At 40.9% G+C, this 25890-nt stretch overlaps 2 protein-coding genes across 4 annotated transcripts in view; one reads left to right on the top strand and one right to left on the bottom strand.

Annotated features, from left to right (window-relative positions):
- The first annotated feature begins 5900 nt into the window (after positions 1 to 5900).
- ppp1r3db (protein phosphatase 1, regulatory subunit 3Db) lies at positions 5901 to 7951 on the top strand. Its single transcript, XM_050038509.1, has 2 exons — positions 5901 to 6813; positions 7002 to 7951. Exon 2 carries the CDS (start codon positions 7022 to 7024, stop codon positions 7916 to 7918), a length of 897 nt encoding a protein of 298 aa, XP_049894466.1. The 5' UTR covers positions 5901 to 6813; positions 7002 to 7021; the 3' UTR covers positions 7919 to 7951.
- A 7872-nt stretch (positions 7952 to 15823) lies between these two features.
- The window catches only part of phactr3b (phosphatase and actin regulator 3b), a 66908-nt gene continuing 56841 nt past the window's right edge, over positions 15824 to 25890 (bottom strand). For all 3 annotated transcript variants that reach the window (XM_050038438.1, XM_050038437.1, XM_050038439.1), the window contains exons 9-13: positions 21110 to 21165; positions 18887 to 18948; positions 18560 to 18700; positions 16846 to 16922; positions 15824 to 16373 (exon numbers count right to left, since the gene is read on the bottom strand). In XM_050038438.1, coding sequence (XP_049894395.1) covers positions 16358 to 16373; positions 16846 to 16922; positions 18560 to 18700; positions 18887 to 18948; positions 21110 to 21165 — 352 coding nt within the window. In that variant the 3' untranslated portion in view covers positions 15824 to 16357. The remainder of the gene's footprint in view (positions 16374 to 16845; positions 16923 to 18559; positions 18701 to 18886; positions 18949 to 21109; positions 21166 to 25890) is intronic.

The raw sequence follows: 25890 nt of genomic DNA, 5'->3' as shown, positions 1-25890 counted from the left end.
CCTCATGCCTCACTCTTCAGCAGCCGGGAGGCCGAGGTGGAGCGCTGGAAGCCTGGTCTCTCACGGGGCCTGAAGAGGGTCCAGGTCCTGTGGGACAAGGACATCCAGAAGGCCAGCAGCTTCTTCTCAGCCCTCCTGTGCTGTCGCTCCTTCTCATCCCTCTCCCTCCACACCTCCTTCTCTTTCTCCTCGGCGCTGAGCTGATGCCCAGTGTGAGCTTGACCACTCTGATGCCCCTTCCTCATTTTGATCAGGGGAGCGCAGGGATGTCCGTCCAGGCTGCGAGCTGAGTGAAGAGACACTGATGGACAGTGTGATGTCAAAGGTTTGTCTGAAGAGACACGGAGACTGTCGTGTTGTTGCCAGGGCTTCCCTCTGATTCCAGACGGACAGATGAGTCGTGACGGCGCTCTGTGGTGGAGGGAGGGACAAGACGGAGGACAGTGTGTGTGTGTGTGTGTGAGGGGGGGTGATGCTATAGATGTCTGTATAAGCAAGGTGATCAGGCTATACTCTTCTGTCTTCAGCTTTCCTCTTTCTTCTGGTTTCTTTTGAGATCAGTTTAGACTGAGGATACTGCAGCTGTGCTCTCCCCCTCTTTGATAGCTCCTCCTTCCCCTGCTCTCGATGTCCTCACTATAAGTAGGTGACGCACTCTGAGCAGCAGCAGGTGCTGTACCTGTCACCAACACGTGGTGCTGCTGCTGCGTGGAAAGGACACAGTTTATCCTCCTTGATTGGAGGAACCACACAGGCTGCCACAAAATGTCATCTGCTGGACTTCCTCGGTCTGTCAGACTTTATTACATCATTCGTCTGTTTGTGTCTTTCTGTCAGTTTGCCAGGGCCTGGCACTGAGATAAAAATCAATAGACTCTATATACACCTAAACTGCTATTTAGTTGTGAAAGAAAGACAGAATTAAAATAAGAAATTTTTTGGCCTCTCCTTACTCATTTGTTCACACTACATAAGCAGAATACTCAGTAAGACAATGTCCTCACACACACACAAACACACACGCAAGGACAGTGACTCAGCTGAAAAGTGTCCTTGAGACATGGCTTGGAATGGGTGCTCTCTCTGCAGCTCCCCCTTCTGACTTCTGACTATAACTGTGAAGCAACAGCTGTGAAAGACTGTATCTGGAGATTTATGGTGTTTGTACACATGAATAATGGAGTCAAATCACTCACATACAGACACTGCACTCAGGCCACCACAGTTAGCAAGGCAACTTATAACAGCTTTTTCTTATTCCTGAATCTGTTGTACTTTTCTCATAATGGCTGTATTGGCCTATGTCCAAATACAGTAGCAGCTACAGCTTCTGTCAACACGTCTCAATGTCAGTGATGATTCACTGCAGCTCAGCCTGACTAAGTGTTGAATTAGACATTACAAAAAAGGAAGTTATTCCATTCTTTGCCTTCAGACCTTATTTTTCATCAGACATTATAGAGCCCCAAAGTGTTAAATATTAAATCAATATCTAATTATAAAAAGAACAGTCATATGACTACATTGTGTAAAATCTATAAATTAAATAAATATTTAAAAAATTAATACTCTACTCATTGTAAAATGTTATTTCATCATTTTTATTTTCAAAGAAAATACAATTTGAAAATGCCCTTATTCGACAAATCTGTTTTTATTTGATCTCCACACCACTTTTTATTTCATAATGTCACTTTTCATGTCTGATAATGTGCTGCAGGGATGACGGGTTTTGGTGGCTGACGTGAAAGTGCCACTGTGATTCCCTCATCAAAAATCCGATGGAATTTTTCCCATTGGATTTTGGATTATTGCAGAAAGTAAGCTCTGTGGCAAACAAAAGTTTATGGTACTTAAACATTTTGTTGACTAAGATAATCTTCACAAATTAACACCACTTTTTTTTATTTTTGAAGTGCAGTTGCAATCACAAGAAGTAAAAGGGAGCCTATCCCAGCTGACATTGGGTGAGAGGCAGGGTACACCCTGGGCAGGTTGCCAGACTATCACAGGGCTGACACATAGAGACAGACAACCATTCACACTCACATTCACACCTACGGACAATTTAGAGTCACCAATTAACCTGCATGTCTTTGGACTGTGGGAGGAAGCCGGAGTACCCAGAGAAAACCTACGCTGATACAGGGAGAGCATGCAAACCATGTTCAAACCAGGAACCCTCTTGCTGTGAGGCGACAGTGCTAACCACTACTCCACTGTGCTGCCCCACAGACCTTATTTCAGGCATCTAACCAAAAACCCGTTCAAAAAAAACCTACTGACTTCAAGACAAGGGAACTAAAGCTAAAATGCTAACTCATTTTCAGGTTTTAGCACTCGTCTCTGCCCCACTCTGTGTTAGCTGGTTCATTTCCTCAGCTGGATTTTAAAAGCGTCCAACTGCAAACCTTATGTCTGGGGACCGAGGTCTGAGAGCCAATTGGAAGAGAGATGTTACTTCCTTTTCTGCCACAAAAGTAAAGCTACTTATACAGTAAATTTAACTCCTTTTTTTCTCATAATAAATCTGGTAAAATTAAATTATAATAAAAAGACAGCTAAGCTAACAAAAGTGATGTGGCTCATATCTGATATTTCTCAGACAAACAACTCCGTGAAGATAGCTAGGAACTAGCTACCACTGCTAACACTGTCCCTTCACTTTGATGCTGAGTGATAATCTGAGCGAAGCCCACAGGCCAACATGCTAGTTAGCCGGCTAAGTAGGTAGCATTAGTAGCCTTGTTAAACTTTACAGCTGGGTTTAATGGTTTCATAGGTTTAATGTTCGGCGCTATATGGTCTGTGCACTGTTTAGTTACAGCAACAACTTCTAGTAGTTCGATCCTCAATAACTTTAGCATTGTTGTTGATCTGGCGGGAACTGCCCATTGGTCCGACAGCCCATTGGTCCGACATCCCATTGTTCCGACCATATTAAACCCATTGTTCTGAAGTCCCGTTGTTCCGAAATCATCATGATGCCCTGTGGTTAAGGTCTGGTTAGGTTTAGGCACAAAAACCACTTGGTTAGGGTCAGGAAAAGATCATGGTGTGGGTTAAAATGAAAAAGAAAGTGACAAACACATAAGCGGTGAGCCTGCTCCGCCTCAAGCCTTTCCCAGCTGACCCAGAGCCGGTCGAGGCGCACCATCAAGGTAGAAATACGCCCGCCGGGAGCCGTTCAGCACCGCGGACCGTCGGACTAATGGGATGTCGGACCAATGGGCTTTCGGACCAATGACATGGACCCGATCTGGTTGGTGCGGCTAAACTTGGTAGCAGTTGTTGGAAAAGTACATTTTCTTTCTCAACAAGCATGAGGAAATAGTGTCTTGTAACAGAGATGAGTTTTTAAAAAAATCTTTTAATTCGAAAGTATTGTTTAATTTATGTATTTACAGTTTATTCATAGGATTATTTATTTCATTATATCTTCTTTATTTGGAGTCCAAGTTTATGCATTCTTGCATACTATGCTTAAATTGACTTGTAAATTCACATGTAGCTGTAGCTTACTGCCAAGACCCGTTAATTTGTTCCCATGAGGCAAGGTCACTTTTTAGACCCCATTAGGTCACTGTGACTTTCAAGCCCAGCTTATCACCAGCTCACAGCTCAGTCTATTCACCTCAGAGAGACATGGACAGAGACAAGAAGGATATGGAGGACAGATATGATTGCCTTGTCTGACTTAGTGTAAGCAGTCTTACTCAGGTGGAATAATTATCTGATCATAGTGCTGTTATTACAAGTTCTTTTTAGTTAGACTCTTTGGAAATAATTTAACAAGACACTTTATCACTGCACCAGCTACTGAATATACTGAGGTTATGTTCAATAATCTATATAAAAGATCTCCCTTTAAAAATGTTTAAATAAGCTGTTGTTTGGTGCAGATAATGTTAAACATATCCTGCTGTAGTTCAGACTACATATCATCTGTACTGGTGTCGCAGAGCTGTGGGGTTTAACATCAGAGTGTCACTGACCTGCACATGGTCCAGCAGCATGCCGGCCGTCACCATGCCCAGTCCAGCCAGCAGGTATGTGGGCAGCACCTGGAAGAAGATCCCGCTCGATGACTCTCTGGAGGAAATGTGGAGCTTCTGCTCCTCCATCTTGTCAGGACAACTATTGTTGCTGAGATTCATGTCTGATCTGCACAGCTGCCAGCTTTCTGTGCTCATTCAAACCAAACTGGTGCTAACTAGAAGAGCACAATACTGTTTGTCTTTCAGTCTGTCAGCCTGACCTGTCCTGTGCTAGCTATCTACTTGGTTACTCATGTACTTAAAATGTCAGATACAATGATATCATCTCTGTTAATACTTTTTATTTCTGATGACAGCTCAAGACTCATTTGTATAATTTTGAATAAATCTGACAGAATGAGCTACCTGACACCACTATTATTATATCTTATACTATATATTATATCTGTATTAAGACCACATAGATAATTACTAAATTAATCGTTTTTACATTAACATTTCCAATGCTTTAACATTGATCTCTTTGTCAAAGTGACTTGGGTGGGTTTCAGATTTCAGATTAATCAGTATTGTGTAAAACATTTATTGGCCTTAAGATTACACCACGGTTTCCTATGAAGTTAAACAACTAGATGGAATTAAAACACATTAGGCCTATCAGAGTTTTCATTGAGACTTTTCCATGACGAGGCCCACCCTACTCATGTAGAGCAGTGGAAACACTGTGGCTGCAGTCTTAAATGTAATGTACAAATAAGTGTAAATGTAATGTCATGTATGATGAACATTTGTGCTATTCCTAATTTATAATCAATTGAAATATTCCTATGGGTACATGAATAATGACCTTTTGTGAACCAGCAGATGGCATAAGTACGCCTCAATTTCCTTCAAAACACAGATCAGCACTTCTACTCTGAAATGCATTATATGAAAAGGAGGTCAGACACAACATCTATAAACTGCATATTTACATAACTCTTATCTTCAAAGTCATTACATTTATAAATCAATAATAATATGCATTTTCTTACTGATGGACAAATGAACTACTGCTGTCTGCTTTTTATTAAAACAAATAACTGCCTTGTTTCAGCATTAGTGAGCTCTTCACACAGTGGTTTTAAGATCTTATGTTGCAGGCAAAGTGTTTGGTTGTTGTTGCACATAGGCCTATTGTAGAGTAATCCTTAAGAGACAGATAACAGCCAGTAACTGACCTGGTGTGTGCAATTGTGTTATGGTAGCAAATACATGTCAGATGAAGGCCACTGTTTTACGATATTTATTTGCTGTTCCTAAAGAAAACAATAAAACTTGAGCATGATTTCAGAGTAATGCAACTACCAGAACATGACATGACATAATTTATAATGATTCAAATCCATGGGCTGCTTCATATCATCTCATGTGATTATCTAAGGGCTACAGGTAAAGGCACCTGCTCTGCTGTAACTGACAACTTCACGCGAAGGTTAACCCTTTTCTAACGAATTGTTTTCCTAGTGGGAATGCCAGCTACTAATGCTAAAAAACAAACTGATTTTTTCAAGAAAAGACGAAAGGTTAAAGAAGCTGTATAATGTGATTTTTTTTGCCTGCTGTTGGCAGAATAAGATATGTCTCCTTTCATGGGGCAAAACAATAGATGGTCAAGCAACACTCCGTTAAACTCATTGTAAATGGGGCGCCGGTGGCTTGGTGGTGGAGCGGGCGCCCCATGTACAGGGCTGTTGCCGCAGCGGCCCGGATTCAATTCCAGCCTGTGGCCCTTTGCTGCATGTCACTCCCTCTCTCTCTCCCTCCTTCACGCTTGTCTGTCCTATCCATTAAAGCCTAAAATGCCCCAAAAAATATCTTTAAAAAAAACAAAACAAAAACAACTCATTGTAAGTTGGGCAAGTTAGCTGAGTTAGCCTGCTGTCACCAAAACAACCACCACATCCTGCACTGATGATGTAGTCCTTGTTGGGGACACATTAATGTTTACACTACGAAAGATGTGTGGTGAAATGAGTCCCAGATCACTGCGACCAGGGGTTTAAGTGATTGGATCGCAATGTGCCTTGGTGATCATTTACACAAGTATTTAGCACTGTCCACTTGCGATCGGGTCACCCAAGGTGCATGTTAATACAAGGTATAAATAGGCTCTATGTCGTCATTGTTGTATAATAAATCAAAAATGATGACATACTAGATCTTAGCATCATTGTGACCCCTTTTACATTATACATAGTCCTCAGTCAGGGGTAACAGTTGGTTGTTGGTTTGTTTGTTGGTCTGTTAATTTTTTGTTATGTTTTTCTGGTCACTCTGTGAATCAAAATGGTAGTCTGACAATAAGTTTGGGTGTTTCATGTCAGTAACTATAAAGAAGCAGAAATGTATTTTCAGAGAACAGAGACACAGCCCACTGTCTGCTATAAATATTCACTCTACACCTCCCATCTTCAGTCAGGGTCTCATGTTATATGTCAAGGGCTGAGCTCAAAGGGTGGGAGCCATAGATTACAGTCCGGTCTGTGGATCAAGTTTGTGTTGGACTCACTGATGGCTTGGTAGGCAGATTGTTTTTTCCATCAAGTCTCTTGACTAGATCATCTGCTGTCTGTGGTGTCCAAGAACTTTATTAGTTTTTTGCCCAAGATGTTGTGTTTGGTTTCCTGTGGAGTGCTGCTGGCATGTGCTGGCAGAGGCAGGCTCTCGTCTGTCATCTGGTGGCAGTTGGGCTCGTAGCAACTTCCAGACGGTGAGCAACGTCAGTGCAAGAGACCAGCTCAACAACAGAACACAAGAAGTCTCTGCTGCACAGGTTTGGTCCTTCTTAAATACATTTAGCGTGCAGCAACACTTGCATTGTTTTAGAATTTAAGCATGGGACTCATGGTTTTAAAATAACTGTGATTGTGTCTAGAAAACTGGTGATTGTAACAGGATATTTGCATGTACAGTTTGGAAATTAAATGATTAGATCATGCATTGACTGGCTTGTTTCTCAAGGTGTGGTTTATGTGACAAACATGGACAGTGCTGGTGAGAAGAGCAGGACCCAACTTCAGTTCATCAGTGGCTCCAGTAACACATCCACTGTTAGAAACCCCACCATTCGTCTCCGGGACATTTACGATCCTCAGCCTAACCCTTCGAAAACTCCAGTCCGGATACGTCCTCCAGGTCCAAGACCTCCTTCTGTAAAGGAACTCAATTTAAGGCAAAGCTCACCCGGTGATCCTCCAACCAAGACGATTATGAGGAGACGAACTCAGTCTCTTCCTTCATCTGCAGAGAGTAAAAAGGAACTTAGGAGCCTGCAGGTTCGCTTTGTGGACTCATTGGGCCTCGAGTTAGAGGAAGTTAAGGTCTTTAAAGTTCAAGAGCACCCCCTGATACCCCAACATGTCATGTTCAGACTGCTCATGAGCTCTGAACTGGCTTTTGGGAAGTCACTGGAGCTGTCCCTGCCTTACTTCAAACCTTGTTTCCCTGAAAATGTAGGAGCTCAATCAGACTTCCAGACACGTCTCTGTACTCAGAGCGTGTGTCTGGAGCAGGTCCTGTGTTCGGAGCAGGGAATAACAGGCATGATACAAGTACTTAATTTAGCTTATGAGAAGGAAGTCACAGTGCACTACTCTTTCACCAACTGGAGAACACACACAGAAACAGCAGCTTCCTGGGTGTCGAGTGGGTACTGTGGGGAGTGCGGTTCTCCAGAAACAGATATCTTCAGATTTCGTCTGCCTGTCCCACCCTTCATTTTGCAGCCAGGAACCATTCTAGAATTTGCCATCTGCTACCGTGTAAAAGGATCTAATTATTGGGACAACAACAATGGACAAAATTACAAACTGTCATGCCACAGTTACAAGGTGACTGTGCCGAGGGAGTGTGAGGACAGCATGCTGCATTTTACCTGAGTGTCCACATGGGGAGCTGTAACACATATACACAGGTATCAGAGACAAACAAGCAAAATGCTGTACAGTAAATATATAACCTGTGTTTCCCTTTATGTATTACAAGCTGAGATGGAATGCAACTAAATATCTTTATTCAAGTACTCTTCGTTGCCACTGTATATTTACTCCACATTTCAGAGGCAAATATTGCACTTTTTACACCAGTATATGTACTTGATAGCTAGTTCCCTGATGGCATGATCACTTTGTAAAAAATAATGTCATTAATACTGCTCCAAAAACCCCCCAATAATGTGTAAAGTAGTTCAAATTAACCTAAAGGGCAAGGATTAACCCTAAATTTAAGGATAAACTTGAATTTACACTTAAACTCTAGAGAAATTCTAGAAATACTAAAACAGTTAGACATTTGGGAACACTAGAGCAGGGTAAGACTGTAGTTTTAAGGGGTAAACACAGTGCGTAGGCCGCGGTCTTCAGTGGTTTAATAATTTAACAACAGTGGTTTGTACCAAATGTATTAAACAGAAGGTAGAGGTAAAGGCAGTCATACAGAGGCAATGTAAAATTTGAGATATTGTATTTCTTGAAGTCATCAAATGAGGCCTGTTTTAGTATTTCTAATGTTAAAGGGACAGTTCACCCCAGAATCAAAACCATTTTCCTCTTACCTGTAGTGCTATTTATCAATCTAGAGATATCCACCGCAGAGATGTTTGCCATCTCTCCAACAAAGTGGATGTCTCTTTCCAGAAATCATGACCCGGTTACTCAAGATAATCCACAGACGTTGTTGTAAACAGTTTCATGTTGGAACTATTTTCTACTACTGAACTACACCAACCAACAGAATCAAGTGTGCATCTTCTCACAGAAGAGATGCTTGTGACAGAGCAAGATGTAAACATTAATGGCATCTTCCTCGGCTGTTCTTTAACATTAACTCAGAGGTGCTTGGTGAGCTAGCAGTAGGTATGCTTCCTTCTGCGCGGCGATATGGTGTGTAGTTCAGCAGAGAGAAAATAGTTCTTATGTGAAAGTGCTGACAACAAGGTCCGTGAATTATCTTGAATAACCAGGTCATGATTTCTGAAAAAAATAATTACTTACACTGACATTATTAGAAGGCAGACAACTCTACAGCCAATACCTCCAACACTCTGCAACTCACACCAAAACAATCTACACTGATCAATGGCACTACAGGTAAGAGGGAAAATATGTTTATATAATTTTTGGGTGAATTGTCCCTTTAAAAAAAAGGCTTCATTACAAACAGCTTCTGATGGACGATTCTAGTTTGATATAATTCATTTGTATGGGTACAGCAAAACATCAACATGAGCTTCACCACACATGTGAAGTTCAGCCTTAGAGAGGTATCCTCCTGAGACCCAGCAATTTATATTTGTCCTCTGTGGGAGGCATGATACTGAGATATATATTTCATACACCATACATGCAATCTATCTGAGTGCTGATGTTCTGTGGTCAGCACATCCTGGGTTTTTCAGTGATGTAACACACATGGGGGTGCGACCAACAGTCTTTTCAAAAAGGGGGGAATTGCAGCAAACACCTTTTATGGCAATAAGGGAGATAAATGATCAAATTTATCAAGATATAGTGTTTCTGTTCTTTATAAGGATATTGTTTTTTATTTATGAGAGTATAAACTATATGACTGTAAGATTTTAGAAGTGTATGTTAATTTCAAGTTTTTCATAATACACATTTCAACCCACATCCCGAACCTGCCGACAACAGCTTTGTCTCATCTTCAGCCATTTTTTTTTAAAATTCAGTAAATCGAACAAAGAGTGACATGTCATAATACATAAATAATTCGATTTTTCAGAAGAAAGTTCTTTGCAATATGTTTGTACTTGTTTGTACTTTCACAAAGTTGGGGGACTCATTAGAGACATCTTAATAAAAGAATGGTTTCATTCAGCACTAGAGGCCTGACTTTTTCATCCCTGATATGGGTCATGCTCTGAAAACACAACACCACACACACCTCCAGTTTTTTTGACCCCATCTGATTACATTTTTTAAGTCTCAAGCCAGAGCCGAGATAACCCCTTTTAAAAAGGTCCAGTCTGGTTCAAGTCCTGGAAGGATTTCTGTGCTCCTGCTGGGCCTCTATTTAGATTAAATCCTTTTGTATAAGATTCTGCTCACTTTGCACTTTAATAAGTCTACTGACCCAATTTATTGATTAAAAGTTTGAGTTACACAACACTATTATTGTATCATAACACAGAATTTGTCCAGTGTGATATTTGCTGCTTTACACACATGGAGACGGCTGATCTTTTGAGCAGCTTGTTTGTGATTGTGAACTTTCTGCTGTGACCGACAGGGCTTGACCCCATTCTTCTGGAGCTTGTTTTGTTTTTTGCAGGAGGATTACAGTGAGCAGTGTTAGCTCCTCTGTGGCACTGTGACCCGCTCCCCTCAGGTACCCCGACAGGGGTGACCTTTCACCAAAAAAGTTTCCACTGATACGAGGCCAGATGCCAGAAAACTTTTTGGCAGGCTGCAACGCTTGGCTCACAGGAGGACATTCTTCTGCCTGCATTAGTCTCTGCAGCTGTATGGCATGCTTTAAACATGATCACAGCTATCTGAACACCCAAAACATTACTGAGCATGTCGAGCCTTTTAAAAAGGAATGCATCAGTCAGAGAAAACTAAAATAAAGGGAGCGCTTATTAAAGACACAGTCTGTGATCTAAAGTTGAATAGAAGGAAAGAAGATTGACTGACTGACAGGTCTTTAAACACAACTAAACCCAAGTTATTATTTCTTCTGTAACTTTTAATTATTTGTTTACATCAGTAATAACTGTATCAGACCCATGCAGCATTTTTTAATATGAATGTGGCTATAATTCCAATTTGTGGGCTACCTAATACAGTTTAGGGTTTCTCAGGATTTGTCAAAAAAAATGTAAATAGATATTGCTGATTGAGGCTCTACTCTGCTGCGTCACCGTACACTTATCAGCTGCTCATTCCAGGAACACTGAGAATTTTCTGTGCAATTCTGAGGCACACACACGTTGCACTTATGGGACACTAGATGGCAGCATTGCTCAAATAAAAGACCCTACATATTCCATTGAAAATACAGTGAATGCCACAGTATGTATGCTTTTTGTTTCCAGTTGTGGTAAGGATATTCAGATCCTATATTTAAAGGAACAGTGTGTAAGATTTAGGTGAGTGCAGGGACACAACCAGTTGAAACTTTTCTCCTGACTACAATTCCTCCAGTGTTTATTGTTCAACAGGTTTTTACCGGGAGCTGAATTATCTGCAGAGGTCTCCTCCTCTCCTAAACAAACGGACCAGTTGATTAAAAACAGTAAAAACTCTGAATAAAGCAGTTTCACATTACAAATCAGCGTTTCCCCTACATTGTTTGGCTTGTTGCAGATGGACCACTTGCAAGGCACCTGCTAATGTTTTTTTCAGCGATTTTCTCTGATAACTGAATGTGTGCTCACCTTATTTGGAACCCAGACGTTCAGCAGGTTTTTCCCAGGAGCCAAATCATTTGCAGAGATCTGTTCCTTTCCAAAACAAATGGACCCAGGGATTTAAACTGCTAAAAATACTGGCTAAAGCAGTTTTACTTTAAAAAAAAAAAAATATCAGAGTTTTACAAAAGCACGAATGGCCCTATCTAGAGCCAGTGTTTGGTTTGTCTGTTCTTGGCAACTGTAGAAACATGGCGATGCAAGATGGTGATCTCCGGAGATGAGGACTTGCTCCGTATGTATTATATAAACAGCTCAATATAATGTAATAAAAATATTAGAATTGTTATTTTCAGGTGATTATACTAAAGAAAACATATTCATCATATTCTATTCCATTTCTGCCTATATATCCCCCTAAACCTTACACACTGGCCCTTTAAGTAAAAGGAGCCGTGCAACAATGTAAAAATACTCGATTTCAAGTGAAAGTCCTGCATTAAAAAAACTAAGCACAAGTTTACATTTAATTTAAGGTTAAATAACAAGTTTAACATGTAAAATCTGAATCTGCAAAGTAGCACAATTAATAATGTAGCTGTCAAATAAATGTAGTTAAGAAAAAGTGGGAAGTACTGACTCTCTAGTGAAGTACAAGTACTTAAAATTTACTACTCTAAAGTGCAGCTCTTGAGCGAATGTACTAATCAACATTACCGTGCTGTTTATCTCCCCAGGGTGTGCGATCCATGCAAGTTAAATGCACTTTGTTTTCACAATTTTCCCTTCTATTTCGAACCATATAAATAGGCAGTGTAAGTACAGTCCTTTTGTTGAGCCTTTCTTTATTCGCTACTTCCATAAAGTAAAAGTAAGTGTATGAGTCTTACATTACTGGAGAGCATCGTCAGTGACAGCATCATCTCTCATTATAAAAAAACTACTGTACTGTATACTGCTTGTGGATTGAGTGGTGTGCTGCTTTACCCTCATTATCTCATTACTGATTCCTGAGAGCTTTCCACTAATGTCCATCTGCCTTTAGAAACTGAATCAATCTAACTGGAAAAACAGCCCTGAATGCTGTGTCAAATCAATATATGTCAATGTTGTTTATCCTACGATGCTATTTCCTAAGAAATTCAACAGTGTGTAAATGTTCTTCTGTTGGCCTAATTTTCAGTGCAGAGAATTAAAGACCATATTGACTTGGCATTGTTGGGGATCCCTGAATTGCAATTTGGATTTGTCAGCTAAACGTTCATTCTGTGAATTCTGCTCCAGCATAGTGAAACAAATAATAAAAAAAGGTTTCAGGATTAGTAAGGCTGCTAACACCAAATTCCTGACCTACTTATGTAACTCAAAAATAGTAACATCAGACAATGTTGCCTCTTTCTAGGCGGCAGGAGTAAAAATTAGTCATCCTCAACACTGTGTTATGGTTTCAGAATGATGAAAACAGTTGGTGGTTGGAGGACAATTAGATACGAAACAGGATGTAGGCAACACATGATGATGGTTTTCCTTGGCAACTATGTTTCAAGCAAGTGATGTGGGGATTTTTAGGCTTTCTATTACCTCAGATGGTTTGAAAAATAGTGCACGTAGCTGTTGTTAATGGGGGAAAAAATCTCTCTAGTGAAGCACGGGTTGGTCTGAGCCCCGAATATTTACACCATCTGGCCCCACCCCTGTATACAACATGATACAGTTGCATTCCCAGTAGAAATGTGTATTGTGTTCGGGACCCTCAGAGGGCAATCATAACTTGGCAACTTTTGTTGTTGTCTCTTGTACTTGGTCTCTGTAGGTTGCTTGTAATTACTGGATTTACAGATGATGACTTACTACACTGTAGCCGTCACTGTGGATAAAGGCATGTGCGTAGCAATGAAGGGCAAACTGTAGCCACAACAATGAAATGGTCTTTGTGCTGTGAGGCTTTAGTATGTCCTCTGTACTTGAAATGAAATCATTATTTCTCCTAAACCTTCGACAGTTGCAAAAGAAACAAAAAGCAAACATCCCCTCAGTTGCCCCGGGCTGCCTGGGTTTCATCGCTCTGACATGGTGCTCGTTTGTACCGATGTTCTTCACTGACAGTCTTAGCTGTCATGCCAGTGTGCTGTTGGGGCACACATCCATGCTGCCTCACAGCACTGTGCCTTTATGTGGGGCTGTCATCTTGTGCTTGTTGCCGGTAGTTATATAAGAGGCCACCATATTAGGAGCCAACATGATGCTCAATAGTGACGTTTGCTCCGCAGACTGGCTGGGATTAAAATGTAAAAATTGCATCATGATGGGTCTCAGTGATTATGAGATACGTCTTTAACACACTGATGTGTGTTTTGGAATAAAACAAGCATGTCAGTCAGTGTCAAAGATATGACTGATTTCCTCATATGATTTTTTATTTATAGAAGCAATATTTTGTTTATTTAAAGCCAATGTGTGGTTCAGAATAACAGTTCGAGGTGCTCAGTGATGTTGAGCAACAGTGACGTGTATTGTTCTTATGCAATTACTGGAAAATGTTTTCCGGGAATATATGGAAAAAAGGAAATGGTCCAAAATATGACGCGATTCATAATCCAAAGCCTAGTTTTGAACCAGAAGGTCATCACGATTACAGTTGGCTAAAAACTGTCGAACATATGTTCATCGTGTGCGTGTTTGCCCATTGGACCTCACCCATCTGAGGGACACCCGGAAGTCAGGACATCCCCCTCATGACCGTAAGAGCATCCCTCGTTCCTCCCACGCAGCTCCACAGGTTACCACTGCCTTTCTGGACTGGACTGGCCACTATCAGCCGCCGCAGCTCTCGACCAGTAGCTGTTTGTTTCGTTACTCTAGACAGCAAGTGGTCCTGGAGTATGGTGTAATTTTAACTGGAGCTGCCATCTGCTCCTCCATCGGTGCCAGGACGGGGGCTGTGACTCACATAACGTGCGTGTTGATGTCAGTAAAGCTAAAAACTGCACTGCCAATCTGAACGTGCCTGACAGAGTGCCAGGGCTGCTTCTGTAGTTTTTACACTTTTAATATCAGGTAAGAGGTTTCTACCTTCTGAAAGAGGCTTTTCAGTGGCCTCACATGCACCAATCGTTTTAATGTGTTTGGCTGGTAACATTGAGCTTAGGGACAAGTGTGACGCCACCTCACAGTCAGTGTGGGCCAATGGCTTTTTCTCTGCCTATGTGATGCTGCAGCACAAACACTTAATAGATCAATAGAGGAGGACTTTTCATGAGGGAGTTTCACCTGACCAACCTGCTTAATTCCCTTCATCCATGTCCTCATTTGTCAGAGCATAAAGCACAGCATGATGAGAACAAACAGGTCACTGCCTGCACTTGTAAAATAATTGCTGCTTGATCTGGTGTAGGGCTGGGCAATAAATCAATATCAGGATATGAGACTAGATATTGTTGTGGATTCTGGATATCATAATATTGAAAGTGTTGTCCTTTAAAGGCTGCATTACAGTAAGGTGATGTAATTTTCTGAGCTTATCAGACTGTTCTAGCTTTGTCTTTACCCACTTGGTCATTATATCCACATTACTATCTCACTAAAATCCTCACTGTGTAAATATGTTGTTAAAGCACCAATAGTCAACCCTACACTGGTCAAAGATATTGTGATATTTGATTTTCTCCTTATCTCCCTGCCCAACTCTGATGCAATGAGGTACACTTCATGACACTTTTGTTATCTGCTTACAAAGCACTAAAATGCTTAGATAATCTGTTTGGTTAATCTGAAGGGATTACAACCCATTTATGATGTGTAGTCAGCAATTATCACCCTCAGGCCCCGTTCGGTGGACTGAGCACCTCGTCATGCTGCTGGTGGTTTTAAAATAGTGTGAATATGTGACACTCTTACAGCAAAGAATTTAAAAAACATGTTGCCCTCATGAAAAAACACTTTGGTGGACACAGGCGGTAACTGTCACTTCCAAACCACATTATTAAATCACACTTATGTTTTGTCGTAATACTGAAGAAATATTTCACCCTGAAAATGTCCAGTGAAATGAAAGTGAAACTTATCTATGCTCCCCTGAAAGCCCTGCTCCAATACATAGGTTTTAACAAAAATGCATGTTTGGGAAGCACTCTGCACTGGATAAATGAGACTTGTATTATCCTGCACCAGTTGTGTGAGAGTTTGTAATCTGACGTTTTGATACAGTTTTGTAAGCATAGTTCCCAATCAATCAATACATCGATATGTTTGCTGTTTTTCATGAAAGCATGCTGGAAAAAAAAGTTTTCTTCACAAATTCAAGGTAACACAGTGTGACTAACTCGTACATAAATGGTTGTTTTGTGGGTGAAATATTCCTTTAAAATATGTTCTGAAAAGCACCTGCATTCTGTTGTACACAAGACAGACAAAGTTTGTTAGAAATTGAAAACCTGTATTGTGCAGACAATAAATAGTGCTTACAAAGGGAATTTTGTCTTTTACACAGACAAGGATTCTGTTTACACTGTTGATATGAAACGCATCAACTGAATCAGTGAGACTCAGACACAGCTCGGGGATGTGACTACTGATACTGGAGTGGGACTGGTCGACTCGGTCACATGCACATTTCCCCCCTGTGGCATCAAAAAGGACGTCTTTCAAAAGAGTCTGTTTACAAAAAAAAGTCTCTGCTTGTCTATGGCGAATACATGACCTTGATTCCTCCCGCTCCTCTGACAAGGTGAAGTGAGGGTTAAAGAGATGTTCCTCTGAGCAGAAGTGGAGCTCGCTGCATGCGTCCCCGTCTACCGGCAGCTCCATTTCTAGAGACATAGCCTCCAAAGGTTCGCTGGACCCAAATACCAGGACGCCCACTAACTGTGGGCCAGGGCGCTGGAAGACTCCGTGCAAGGTCTTCACTGACAGAACCAGATATCAGCAACTCTTCACAGAAGAAACCTTGCTATGGCCGGTGGAACCTGCCCGGGGGGAAGAAGAGGGGAGAGTGTGAATGTGGACTAAAACATTCACATACTGGGGTTTCATCAATCAAAGGTCCTATTATTAGCCTGATGGACAGTGTTCTTAAAAGCAGCCAATGACCTCTCATCAAAAAAGGGTTCTTGCGTAAGCACAACCCCGGCTAATTCAGTGTTTTTTTTTTTAGCTACAGACAGTCTTGACATAAGCAAAACGTAAGCTAAATATACACGGACATTCATTATAGTGGAGAGGTGGTGCAAAAAGGTGCAACTCTCTCATCTCAAGGGGCCTGGCTGCAGCTAAATTTAAGGCCTACTCTGCAGGGTGTGCACTCATTGATGTGAAACTGTGGGATAGTGCACCTCTGAGTCTTTGCACAATGTCACACTGACCCTCTTAGATATTATCCGCTTACAATAAAGCAGACAAAAGGAGAGCAAAAAGAAAATGATGCACACTCAAACTGACCTTGTCAGGTGCTTGCTCGAAGAATGAACTTCCATCTCATTGCTTTTGAACTCGTTCAGCTCCTTTCGTATCGCTGCCTGCGGAACAAAAGCAACATCGAGCGTAAGGCCAGGTGTGTCACTTCATACAGCCACGCAGTCACTCAGGTGGTGAAGCTCAAATGGGGATGATGTGAAAGTGGAGAAACATCTGTTGTTCAGGTGCAAATTATGTAAACTGTACTGGGGATTATGTCAAAGAAAATCTGGTGGAGATAATGATGTCATGTACTGCAAGTATTAAAGTATGTGCCAACCTGGAGGTTATATTAGAATTATTCATTGTGTGTGAGACAGGGTTTCTGCAGGGTTCACCGAGTTAAATCTAAGACGTTTCAAGAGCTTTTTAAAAACCAAAGAATGCAAGTTACTAGTTTCATGATCATTCCAGTCAAGTGTGAAAAACCAAAGGGATAATATGGCCTGAAATTAGTTGTTACTGTCAACTTTTGCCAGTATTTCTCAGGAGTGTGCAACAAAAAAATTCTGCTGACATAATCAATTAAATTAATGCAGTCTGGACCAGGATAATATCGCGCTCACATGGAATTAGGCAGACAGTACACTGCAGACGGACAACACCTTCTGGACAGCACGGTAAAAACAAAAAAACAACATAATGGCAGCGTGGTAAATCTAAAGGTTATGTTGCAATAATGATGTCGTATTGTTTACAAAGAATGTATTCAAATATATTTAATAAAACTATTTCCTGATTATTATTTTATGTATTTTTTCCAGTAATGTCCAGTAGCTGTCCAGCTCACCTGTGTTTTCACCCTGTGTGAAGGAGCTCTGTAAAATCTGGTTGTAAATTCCCTCATGGAGGAGGGCAAAAAGTTCAAATATTTACACTCTGAATGGCAACGCCACCTACTGTTACAGTTGCCAGTATTCTGGCCTCCCTGTATTTAACCATCCTGCTCTCGTCTCATCCTTTAATATGATATTCAGTTTGCCGTCTACCGTTTCCCTGATTCCATGTGAATGGATTGGGAATGGATTATACGTTCATTCAGGTGCTGAACTGACACTTGCCCATTGTGACCTTCCTCACAGTCTATGGTAGTGACTTTAATTTTGACAAACCGCTAGAACATGAACCATAGATGCAAAAACGCCTCCAGTAAACTAGGTGGTTGCAGGATGCAACCTCAAATGCAATAGCTGCAATCTGCCATAGAACGAAAGAAGATGAAGCAACTATGCATGGTCGAATCAGGAAGTATCGTAACATTTGCACCAAAAACTGACAATATGGTGCATAAAAATTCACCAGAATGTCTGACACTCAAAATTTTTGGGGAACGAACCTCAGACGCCATACTGGCTTAAAATGTGTCCCACCAAATGCTGGAACAAAGCAACTCTACACCCTTGTGTGCTGACTTCACTACATAAAATGACTGCAATGATTGTCTCCTGCAGCACAATCCACTGTCAAAACAATCCCACTTTTAGTTTATAGCTGTGTAATCTCGTCTTTAAGCCCGTAAACAGTTTATACTTTTGTAAATTTAATTTTAATAATTTTTGGAAGGCCTTTTTAAGGAATTAAGCACTTTCAAAGACTTTTTAAAACCTGCAGAAACCCTAGTGAGAGGCTAACATGGCTCTATTTCACACAAAATATCAAATATGCACACAAAAACACCAGTGACTGCTTTTTTAGCTACCTTGTCAGCAGCTGACAGTCTGGTCCAGGGCTTGTCAGCCCGCCTGTCGTAGTCCTGAGCTTTGGCCACTTCCACATAGTCACTGAAACGAATGAGGATCTTTCTGTCCCGCAGCTCGTCCACCGTCGGCCTCTGGTTCAGCTGCAAAATAAAGATAAACTCTCATCAGCTTATCGATGCATTCAATCACCAAAGAGATTGGTGATAGAAACTAAATATTAAAAATCACAGCAGGTCAGGTATTAAGGTTCTGTTTTGACTGGTTAACAGTTCCCGTGAGGGCTGGTGTGTTGCCCAAAATGTGCCCGGATTATTGCAGCTGCCTACCTTTCTGTTCAGCCGCTGTTTGATTTCCCTCCTCTCCTCCTGTTCTGTCTGATCATTTCTTTCTGTTGACACAAAAAAGACAAATATTATCACCAAAAGCATTCAGTCACATTGACTATTACTCCCACAAAATATTTAGGCATTTTGGAGATACTCCGTCAATTTACCAAAGGTCAAGTAAGTTCTTGGGACCGGACAGTTGATGTGATTAACTGAGCTAATGTGCATGATCCTCCTCATGATCAATACTGCTAAGTGAGCCCGTCGGAGACTGTGCTGAGGACACGACTAACTGACTGACTTCAGCTGTGGATCAGTGCTGAATGAGAGTTAGAGAGCGAGACACGGGCGGATTAGAGCACTAATAGGATTTATCTTTATTAGATGCAGCAGAAACATCACTAGATGTCACTTCACTTATTTTAATCTCTCTCTTTTTTCATTCCAAAATATTTTTTTGAGCCGTTGAACTAGTTTGGCAGCTTAAAATGAGGCTGGCACCTGTCACCATCTGAGTGTATTTCAGTCTTTGGGTACAACAGGAATGCACGATTCAATCATTTGCATTTTCACTGAAGGCTTTTAGGATATTGGTTTAATGAATGTGTTGCTGTTCAGGGACAGTGTCCCGATTGCAAAGGGTTGTGTTTAGCTAGAACACATGTTCACGTGCAGAGAGAGAGAAAGAGAGACAGGGTCAGTGATGGAACAGACAGCTGCTCAGAGCGCACAGGTGGCCCGTCTCAACTGGGAAACGCAGTTCATTACGAATGTGGGATTCTCATTCCTCACATTGATGTTCGTAATTGTTCTGCAGCGTCAGGATAGCACGAGTAGTTTCACAGTTTGAAGTGCTACGATTTGACACCTTCTCCCCACACGAGTTCAACCATTCTTCTGAATAAAACAGTGTCATCGCTCCCACAAAGTGATTTCAAGGATCCAAACACAAAATCCCCATGGGCACAGAACATACAACTTGGACCACAGTCAACTAACCACCAAGTATAGAGACTCAAAGTCCTATAGAGGAAAATGTTTTACATTAGAGTTTTATCTTAATGTATTATTGTCTTTCCTGTTCTTCTGATTGCATTACAAGTTGTTTAACATTGATTAACACAACCCTTTGTGGAACTGTTTTAGCAACTCATCCAGGAAAACAGTCCTTGAGGTGTTGAAGGATGAGGGTGCCAAGGCTGATCAGACTTGTATTGTATCAGATTATATTGTTAATTATCCTGTTCAGGGTTTCCTAAGTCCTACTCTCTCTCCTTGCCTCTCAGATCTCTTGATTAGCTCAGCCCACATTGTTTTGGTCTAGCCTTGGATGTGACAGCATAAAACTCTGCTGCGAATGTGTAACCTCACAGAGAATTTTACACCCTTGTTGTGAACTTCTGCCTCCACTGCACAGTGAATAAAACTCATCTGAACCAGCCACAGAATTGGACCTGAAAGAATATTTTTCTTTTTGTTTTCTTATTTTTTTCCTTCAACAGTCTCCATGGAAATAATAAAGGGATAGCACACTGATTTAGGGGATATGTGGTCAGGGGTGTATCTTTCACTGGACAAAAAAAAGCAATCATTCATGACGTCAGTACTTCAATGTTCTTATTGCAATTATGTAAAAAAAAAATTGCTGATTATTTTCTTGATTAATTCATGTCGGAAAGTACTAAAAAAAAGGTAATGTCTCCTATTTGTTTTGTCTGAACAGTCCCAAAGCCAAAGATCAATTTACAACAATATGGAGTTTTGACTTGCTCTAACTTTTAACTGATTATTAAAGTAATTTTTGTCATTCACCAACTGATTAGTGGAGGAATTATTTCAGGTGTAAAAGGCCATAAAAAAACAACAACAATAATCATATAGCTTAATAAATAATGATAAAGTAATAATAACGATAGTAATAAACATCTCTTATTTTGAAGTACAAATTTAGTCAGACACAACAGTCTATAGTCACTATAAATATAGATATTAAACATTAATTTAAAGATTTTTTTTTTAAACGAAGTCTACATAAACTCATTTTTTTTGTTTTTCAAATTAAAAGTATATGTTGGAAAAAACAAACAAACAAACAAAAAGCAGGGCACCCTATAGCGAAATGTAACAGAAACCAGTGGTGGTTCCCCATCACAGATACACATACCCACAATGATTGTTGGCTCTGATATAACCCTCCATCAGTGCTTGAACTACAGTACTTACGCTTCAGTATGTTCCGGCTCTCCAGCTCCTCCACGGCCGGCCTCTGGCTCAGTCTCCTGCGGAAAAACACCAGAATTACGTTCTGGACCATCTCTGTCCCCTCAGGCTGCTGGGGTCTCTGTCCTCACCCCCTCTCCTGGCACAAAGTCTTTGCACTAATACTAGCACTTTGGATGCTTGAGCCGATGCGCAGAGCGCCAAGATCCGCACATCCAAAACGCAAATACCGCGTCCCACCTCGAGTCCAAAAAGAGGCTTAGTTTGGTATTATAACATTTAAGGCTCCACATCGGGAAGGAAGTCAGGCTGCGCGTTGAATATCACGCGTCAGAGCCAGTTTGATGAAGAAAAAAGGGAGACTTTCCCTCAAAGACCGCTTTGGTTTTTGGTAAGATGGAAGTTTAGAGAGAGAGGAGCGTTGGTTGTAGTCCCGGCGGAGCGGAGGATGCCGAGTGCTGAGCTGTGAGTAGACTGAATGTTGCTGCACTGCCTGCCTCCTTTTACCACATGCACAGTACTCATGTGAAGGGGAGGGACTGAGGAGGAGATTCCCCATGCGCGCGCCCGCCCGCACATTTACACACACACACACACACACACACACACACACACACACTGAAGTGAACCCATCTAAACTCACTTTTCCCATTAGAGTAATATGTGATATTGTGTATGGTGTAGTAAACTGAGGATGGTTTCAGAGAAGACATAAAGCATATACTGTGTATATGTTACTGAAAACATGTAAAGCATCTTGGATAATGAGCAGAACATCAGATGGATAGGTTGCCTAAATATTTAATGGCTGCAATTGATTATCCGTCTGTCAGTTATATTTTGTTATAAAATTCAGAAAATGCTGACAAAAGTTACTTCGTATACAAAGCTATAGGTACTGTACAACAGAAAAAAATAATCAATTTTGAGAATTTCCAACCAACAATTGTTCGGCATTTATGCTTGATAAATGACTTAAATGATTACTAAACCACCATGACTTGATTACTAATCACCTAATCATTTCAGCATTAACAATGTCTATAATGTGTTATATGTAACATAGTGGTATAAATGCCATCACGTGGACACAGAGGAAATGAAAACAGAGACAGGGCAGCTGATGCCTGCATTTGTATTCATGTGTTCATTGTATGCAGCCCACACATTTAACAAGATAGGGTGATTTAGCACAGTCACGTTTAGCCTGAGTTAATTCTCAGCATTCCACATCACCTGAACTTTAGGATTCCTTACATGACTTTCCAGGATAGATCCTCCACCCCACCCCAACACACTCACCGCCACTACATTTGCCACACAGCTGTCAGGACAGCACAGGATTCCAAAGAGGAAACACTTAAAGTATCTTAACTCACAGCAAATACAGATCGAACTTAATGTTGTGATTTGATCAAAACAGGGCTCCGTGGTTTTTTTAATGAAAACAAAAAATCCCCTCCTGGATCCTCGGGTTATAGGCCTGTGGGTTACATGGACAAAACTGATCTGACTGTTATCAGAATAGCATGTGTAGGGGAGACTGGGGCCAACTGTAACATTTTTTTTTGTTTTGATGTTATCACTCAAAAACCTCTTGAACTATTTAGATAAATGTCTACGTAGCATACATAACTTTACGGGTTGCTAGTCTAAGTCCTTGACCAAGAAGGTAGCCTAAATATGAGCCGTTTAAGTAATTAAGCAAAATGCTATGACATATTTGGTCAAAATTGAGTCAAGACTTGAGTCAGAGTTTGTTTTTAGACTAGTTTTATTGTTAAAAAAAAAAATTATTTCTGTGAGACAGATTTTTAATTCACAGTAGCCTAACTAAAAAATGGCTAGCTAGCTGGTGGGATAGCCCTGTAAAGCTAAATAAAGCTAAATTATGTTTTTTTCTTTAGCTGTTATAAAAGATACAATATTCATGAACCAACAACCTGGCAATACAGATCGTTATTCTTCATAAAACCCAACCCCCGACACTACTAAAGCTAACGCTGGACCTTTTGACATTAGCATAATTAGCTGGCTAGTGTAACAGAGATACATTTAGTTTCCTTGCGCCCCGTGAAGCAAATTGTGGTTTGTGATATTTCATTCAGTTCTGGACTGAAGTTAAAAATCAAAGTAAGTAAAACAAACTAGTCTGAATGCATAAGAAAGCAGAGAAAACACTTTTTGTTAAATGCCTACTGCAGTTTGTTTTAAGATTATCTGAAGGCAGAGTATTTGCACTTTTTAGATATAATGTGGGTTCTATCACAATGATTTTTGGAGTGAAATAATCACCCTAAAAAGGCCTAAAATGAAGGCATTACATCTGTTTTACCTGTTATGCAGTACAGAAACTTTAAACTCTTTTTGCTAAACTATTACCATCAAATTAATCTCAAAATTGTCCAGGTGCCCACAGGAAAAAAAAAGAAGGTAGTTTTAGCGGGCAGCCCCCAGATGTGATCACGCTTAGATGCACTAATGTGATACGAAGAGCTGCTGCACACAGTATGAGTGCACAGAACAGACCCTCCCTGAACAAACAGGTTACACGGAGATAATCAGTCACGACTAACTTGAGAAAGAAGGTGCAAGCTCATAATAAAATCCACTTTTCTAATCACCCAGAAAAGTGTCAGACCACAATGTATTCACACTCTAACTGCCGAGATGAAACTATGATTCACACCAGCAGCAGGGACAATGTACAGCAGACTGGGTGAGCAGAAAATTAGATCAGATGTTGTTCTGACCAGCTCAGGAGCTTAAAGTGCTGACCGAGAGAGGGACATTGCATTTACTGGGAACACAGTGTCTTTTTCGGAGCAGGACAACCCCCATCCTACAAATTATTGAGGTGGACGGACAGTTTTTTGAGTCTGGGTTCACAGAAGAAGAGCCAGTATCATCTTTAAATTGTCAAAGTGATGCCTGAAGTACTAACTGTCCCCCTGCAATTGCTCTTTCCATGCACTGTCAGAATTAATGTGACAGGGATTTTGACAAACGCTTAAGGATGACTTTCCATAGGCTTGATAATTAAGTACACGCTTTAAAAATACAAAAAACTATTTACAAATACACTTAAGCACCATTTGTATTTATCATAACAACTATTTTTATTTAGATCTACCATTTATACCAGGCAACTACAACACTTGGTTGAGGTTTAGGAAAGATTGGGGCTATATTTAATAAAACATGAACATTAAAGGTATGCTGTGGAATTTTTTTGGAAGAAAACTTTCCATGTAGAATTAATCCTTGTGGTATAACTGTAGACTGTATAAAATAAAGCACGTAGCCAGTGTGATATCACCCCTCAGTTTGGGGACTAACGTTTATAAGCCTCAAGTTCGACATTTTGGCTGCCACGATCTTGGTTTATCGAGGCCAGAAGTGACCATATTTGGACGAGAGGGTGGAGGTGTGGATCTGACTAACAAACTGTAGCGACACCTCGCCAACAACCTGTCACTCAAGTGGCCACACCCTTAAATATGTGTAACTTTAAGCCTATATAAAATGTTAACAGATAAATTATATAAAAATTCATCCCCGTACAGACGTCATGAAGAGGGAAATTAGCGTCTTTGGGGATTGCCTCACTTCTAGAACCAGCCTCAGCTGGCCATATGAGGAACTGCAGTTTTTAGCACTTCTGCTTTAGCTTCAGTTTTTAGGTCCAGCTGCTTGTGTCTCATAAATATGTTGAATTCATCCTATCAATTAATCAATCAATAATTTATTTGTCACCTGGAATTATACAAGGTACAACTCCAGTGAAATGCAATCCTGTCAGCTCCTTCAACTTGTGCACTGCAATTTGGTCTTTTTTTGTGGCTCTTTTTAAATTGTTGGCTAGTGCCTTATAATCATCCATATTTCTGGATGTGTCTGGTAATGCATAGTTCCTAGTAGTGTAAAGATTCAAACTGAGTATAGCGTTAGATCAGGCAGGACACAATGTCAAGCTCAGCTCACATCCCAGCTACATCAGCTGATCTCAAGCAGCCCTATCAACTGATGGAGCAGCAGTTCTGTTCCCGGGGGTCTTTGCTGCTGCTGCCTTGGGCTTTCCATGTAGGTGCATGGAAGGGCAGACAGGTGTGCTCTCTCCAACTTGTGCTTTCCACTTAGGCGAGTGGAGGAGGCTTACTGCGTAGGCCCGAGGAAAGGCAGAGGGGCCCCAGAACAGAGCCATACCACCAAATATAATACTGCAAATGGAACTAAAGTTTTCTTTGACAAAAGTGTTCCTGACTGAACTGTAGTTTTGGGTGTGGCTGTTTCTGTTGTTTTACAAATCAAATCCACCAGAGACTTAGTGAATTCACTGATGTCATCGGTGACGTCAATGATGGTGTCCTGGAATGTGCTCCAGACCCTGATTGGCTCTATCTCTCGTATTCCTGGGAGACACATCATGGTTTATTTACATATCTTGACCTCAACAAGATGGCTGCATGGTTTGCTTCTCCCGAACACAGGCAGAGACTCCACTCTGTGGCCTCTCCTTAACGTCGTATAGCAGTGACCCAGAGTGTTTATTCTTAACTTGATTGGGACATCCCGACTACTAGCGCTCAAAAACTGCAGGTCTGTTGAGGGAGGTGAACTCTGGTCTCCTGGATGAGTCAGATGTTTAATCTGGACAGACAGTCTCAAAACTTATAAGAGGGGCCTCCGCAATGCCAGAGCAAACTATTACTCAGCATTAATAGAAGAAAACAAGAACAACCCCAGGTTTCTTTTCAGCACTGTAGCCAGGCTGACTGAGAGTC

Source organism: Epinephelus moara, chromosome 24 (assembly GCF_006386435.1).
Source record: "Epinephelus moara isolate mb chromosome 24, YSFRI_EMoa_1.0, whole genome shotgun sequence".
Taxonomy (NCBI): domain Eukaryota; kingdom Metazoa; phylum Chordata; class Actinopteri; order Perciformes; family Serranidae; genus Epinephelus; species Epinephelus moara.
Note: the sequence above shows the minus strand (reverse complement) of the source record. Positions and strands in the feature narration are given on the sequence as shown.

What these genes read in the sequence shown, in the direction of transcription:
- ppp1r3db (XM_050038509.1), top strand. Translation starts at nt 7,022, where the DNA reads ATGGACAGTGCTGGTGAGAAGAGCAGGACCCAACTTCAGTTCATCAGT.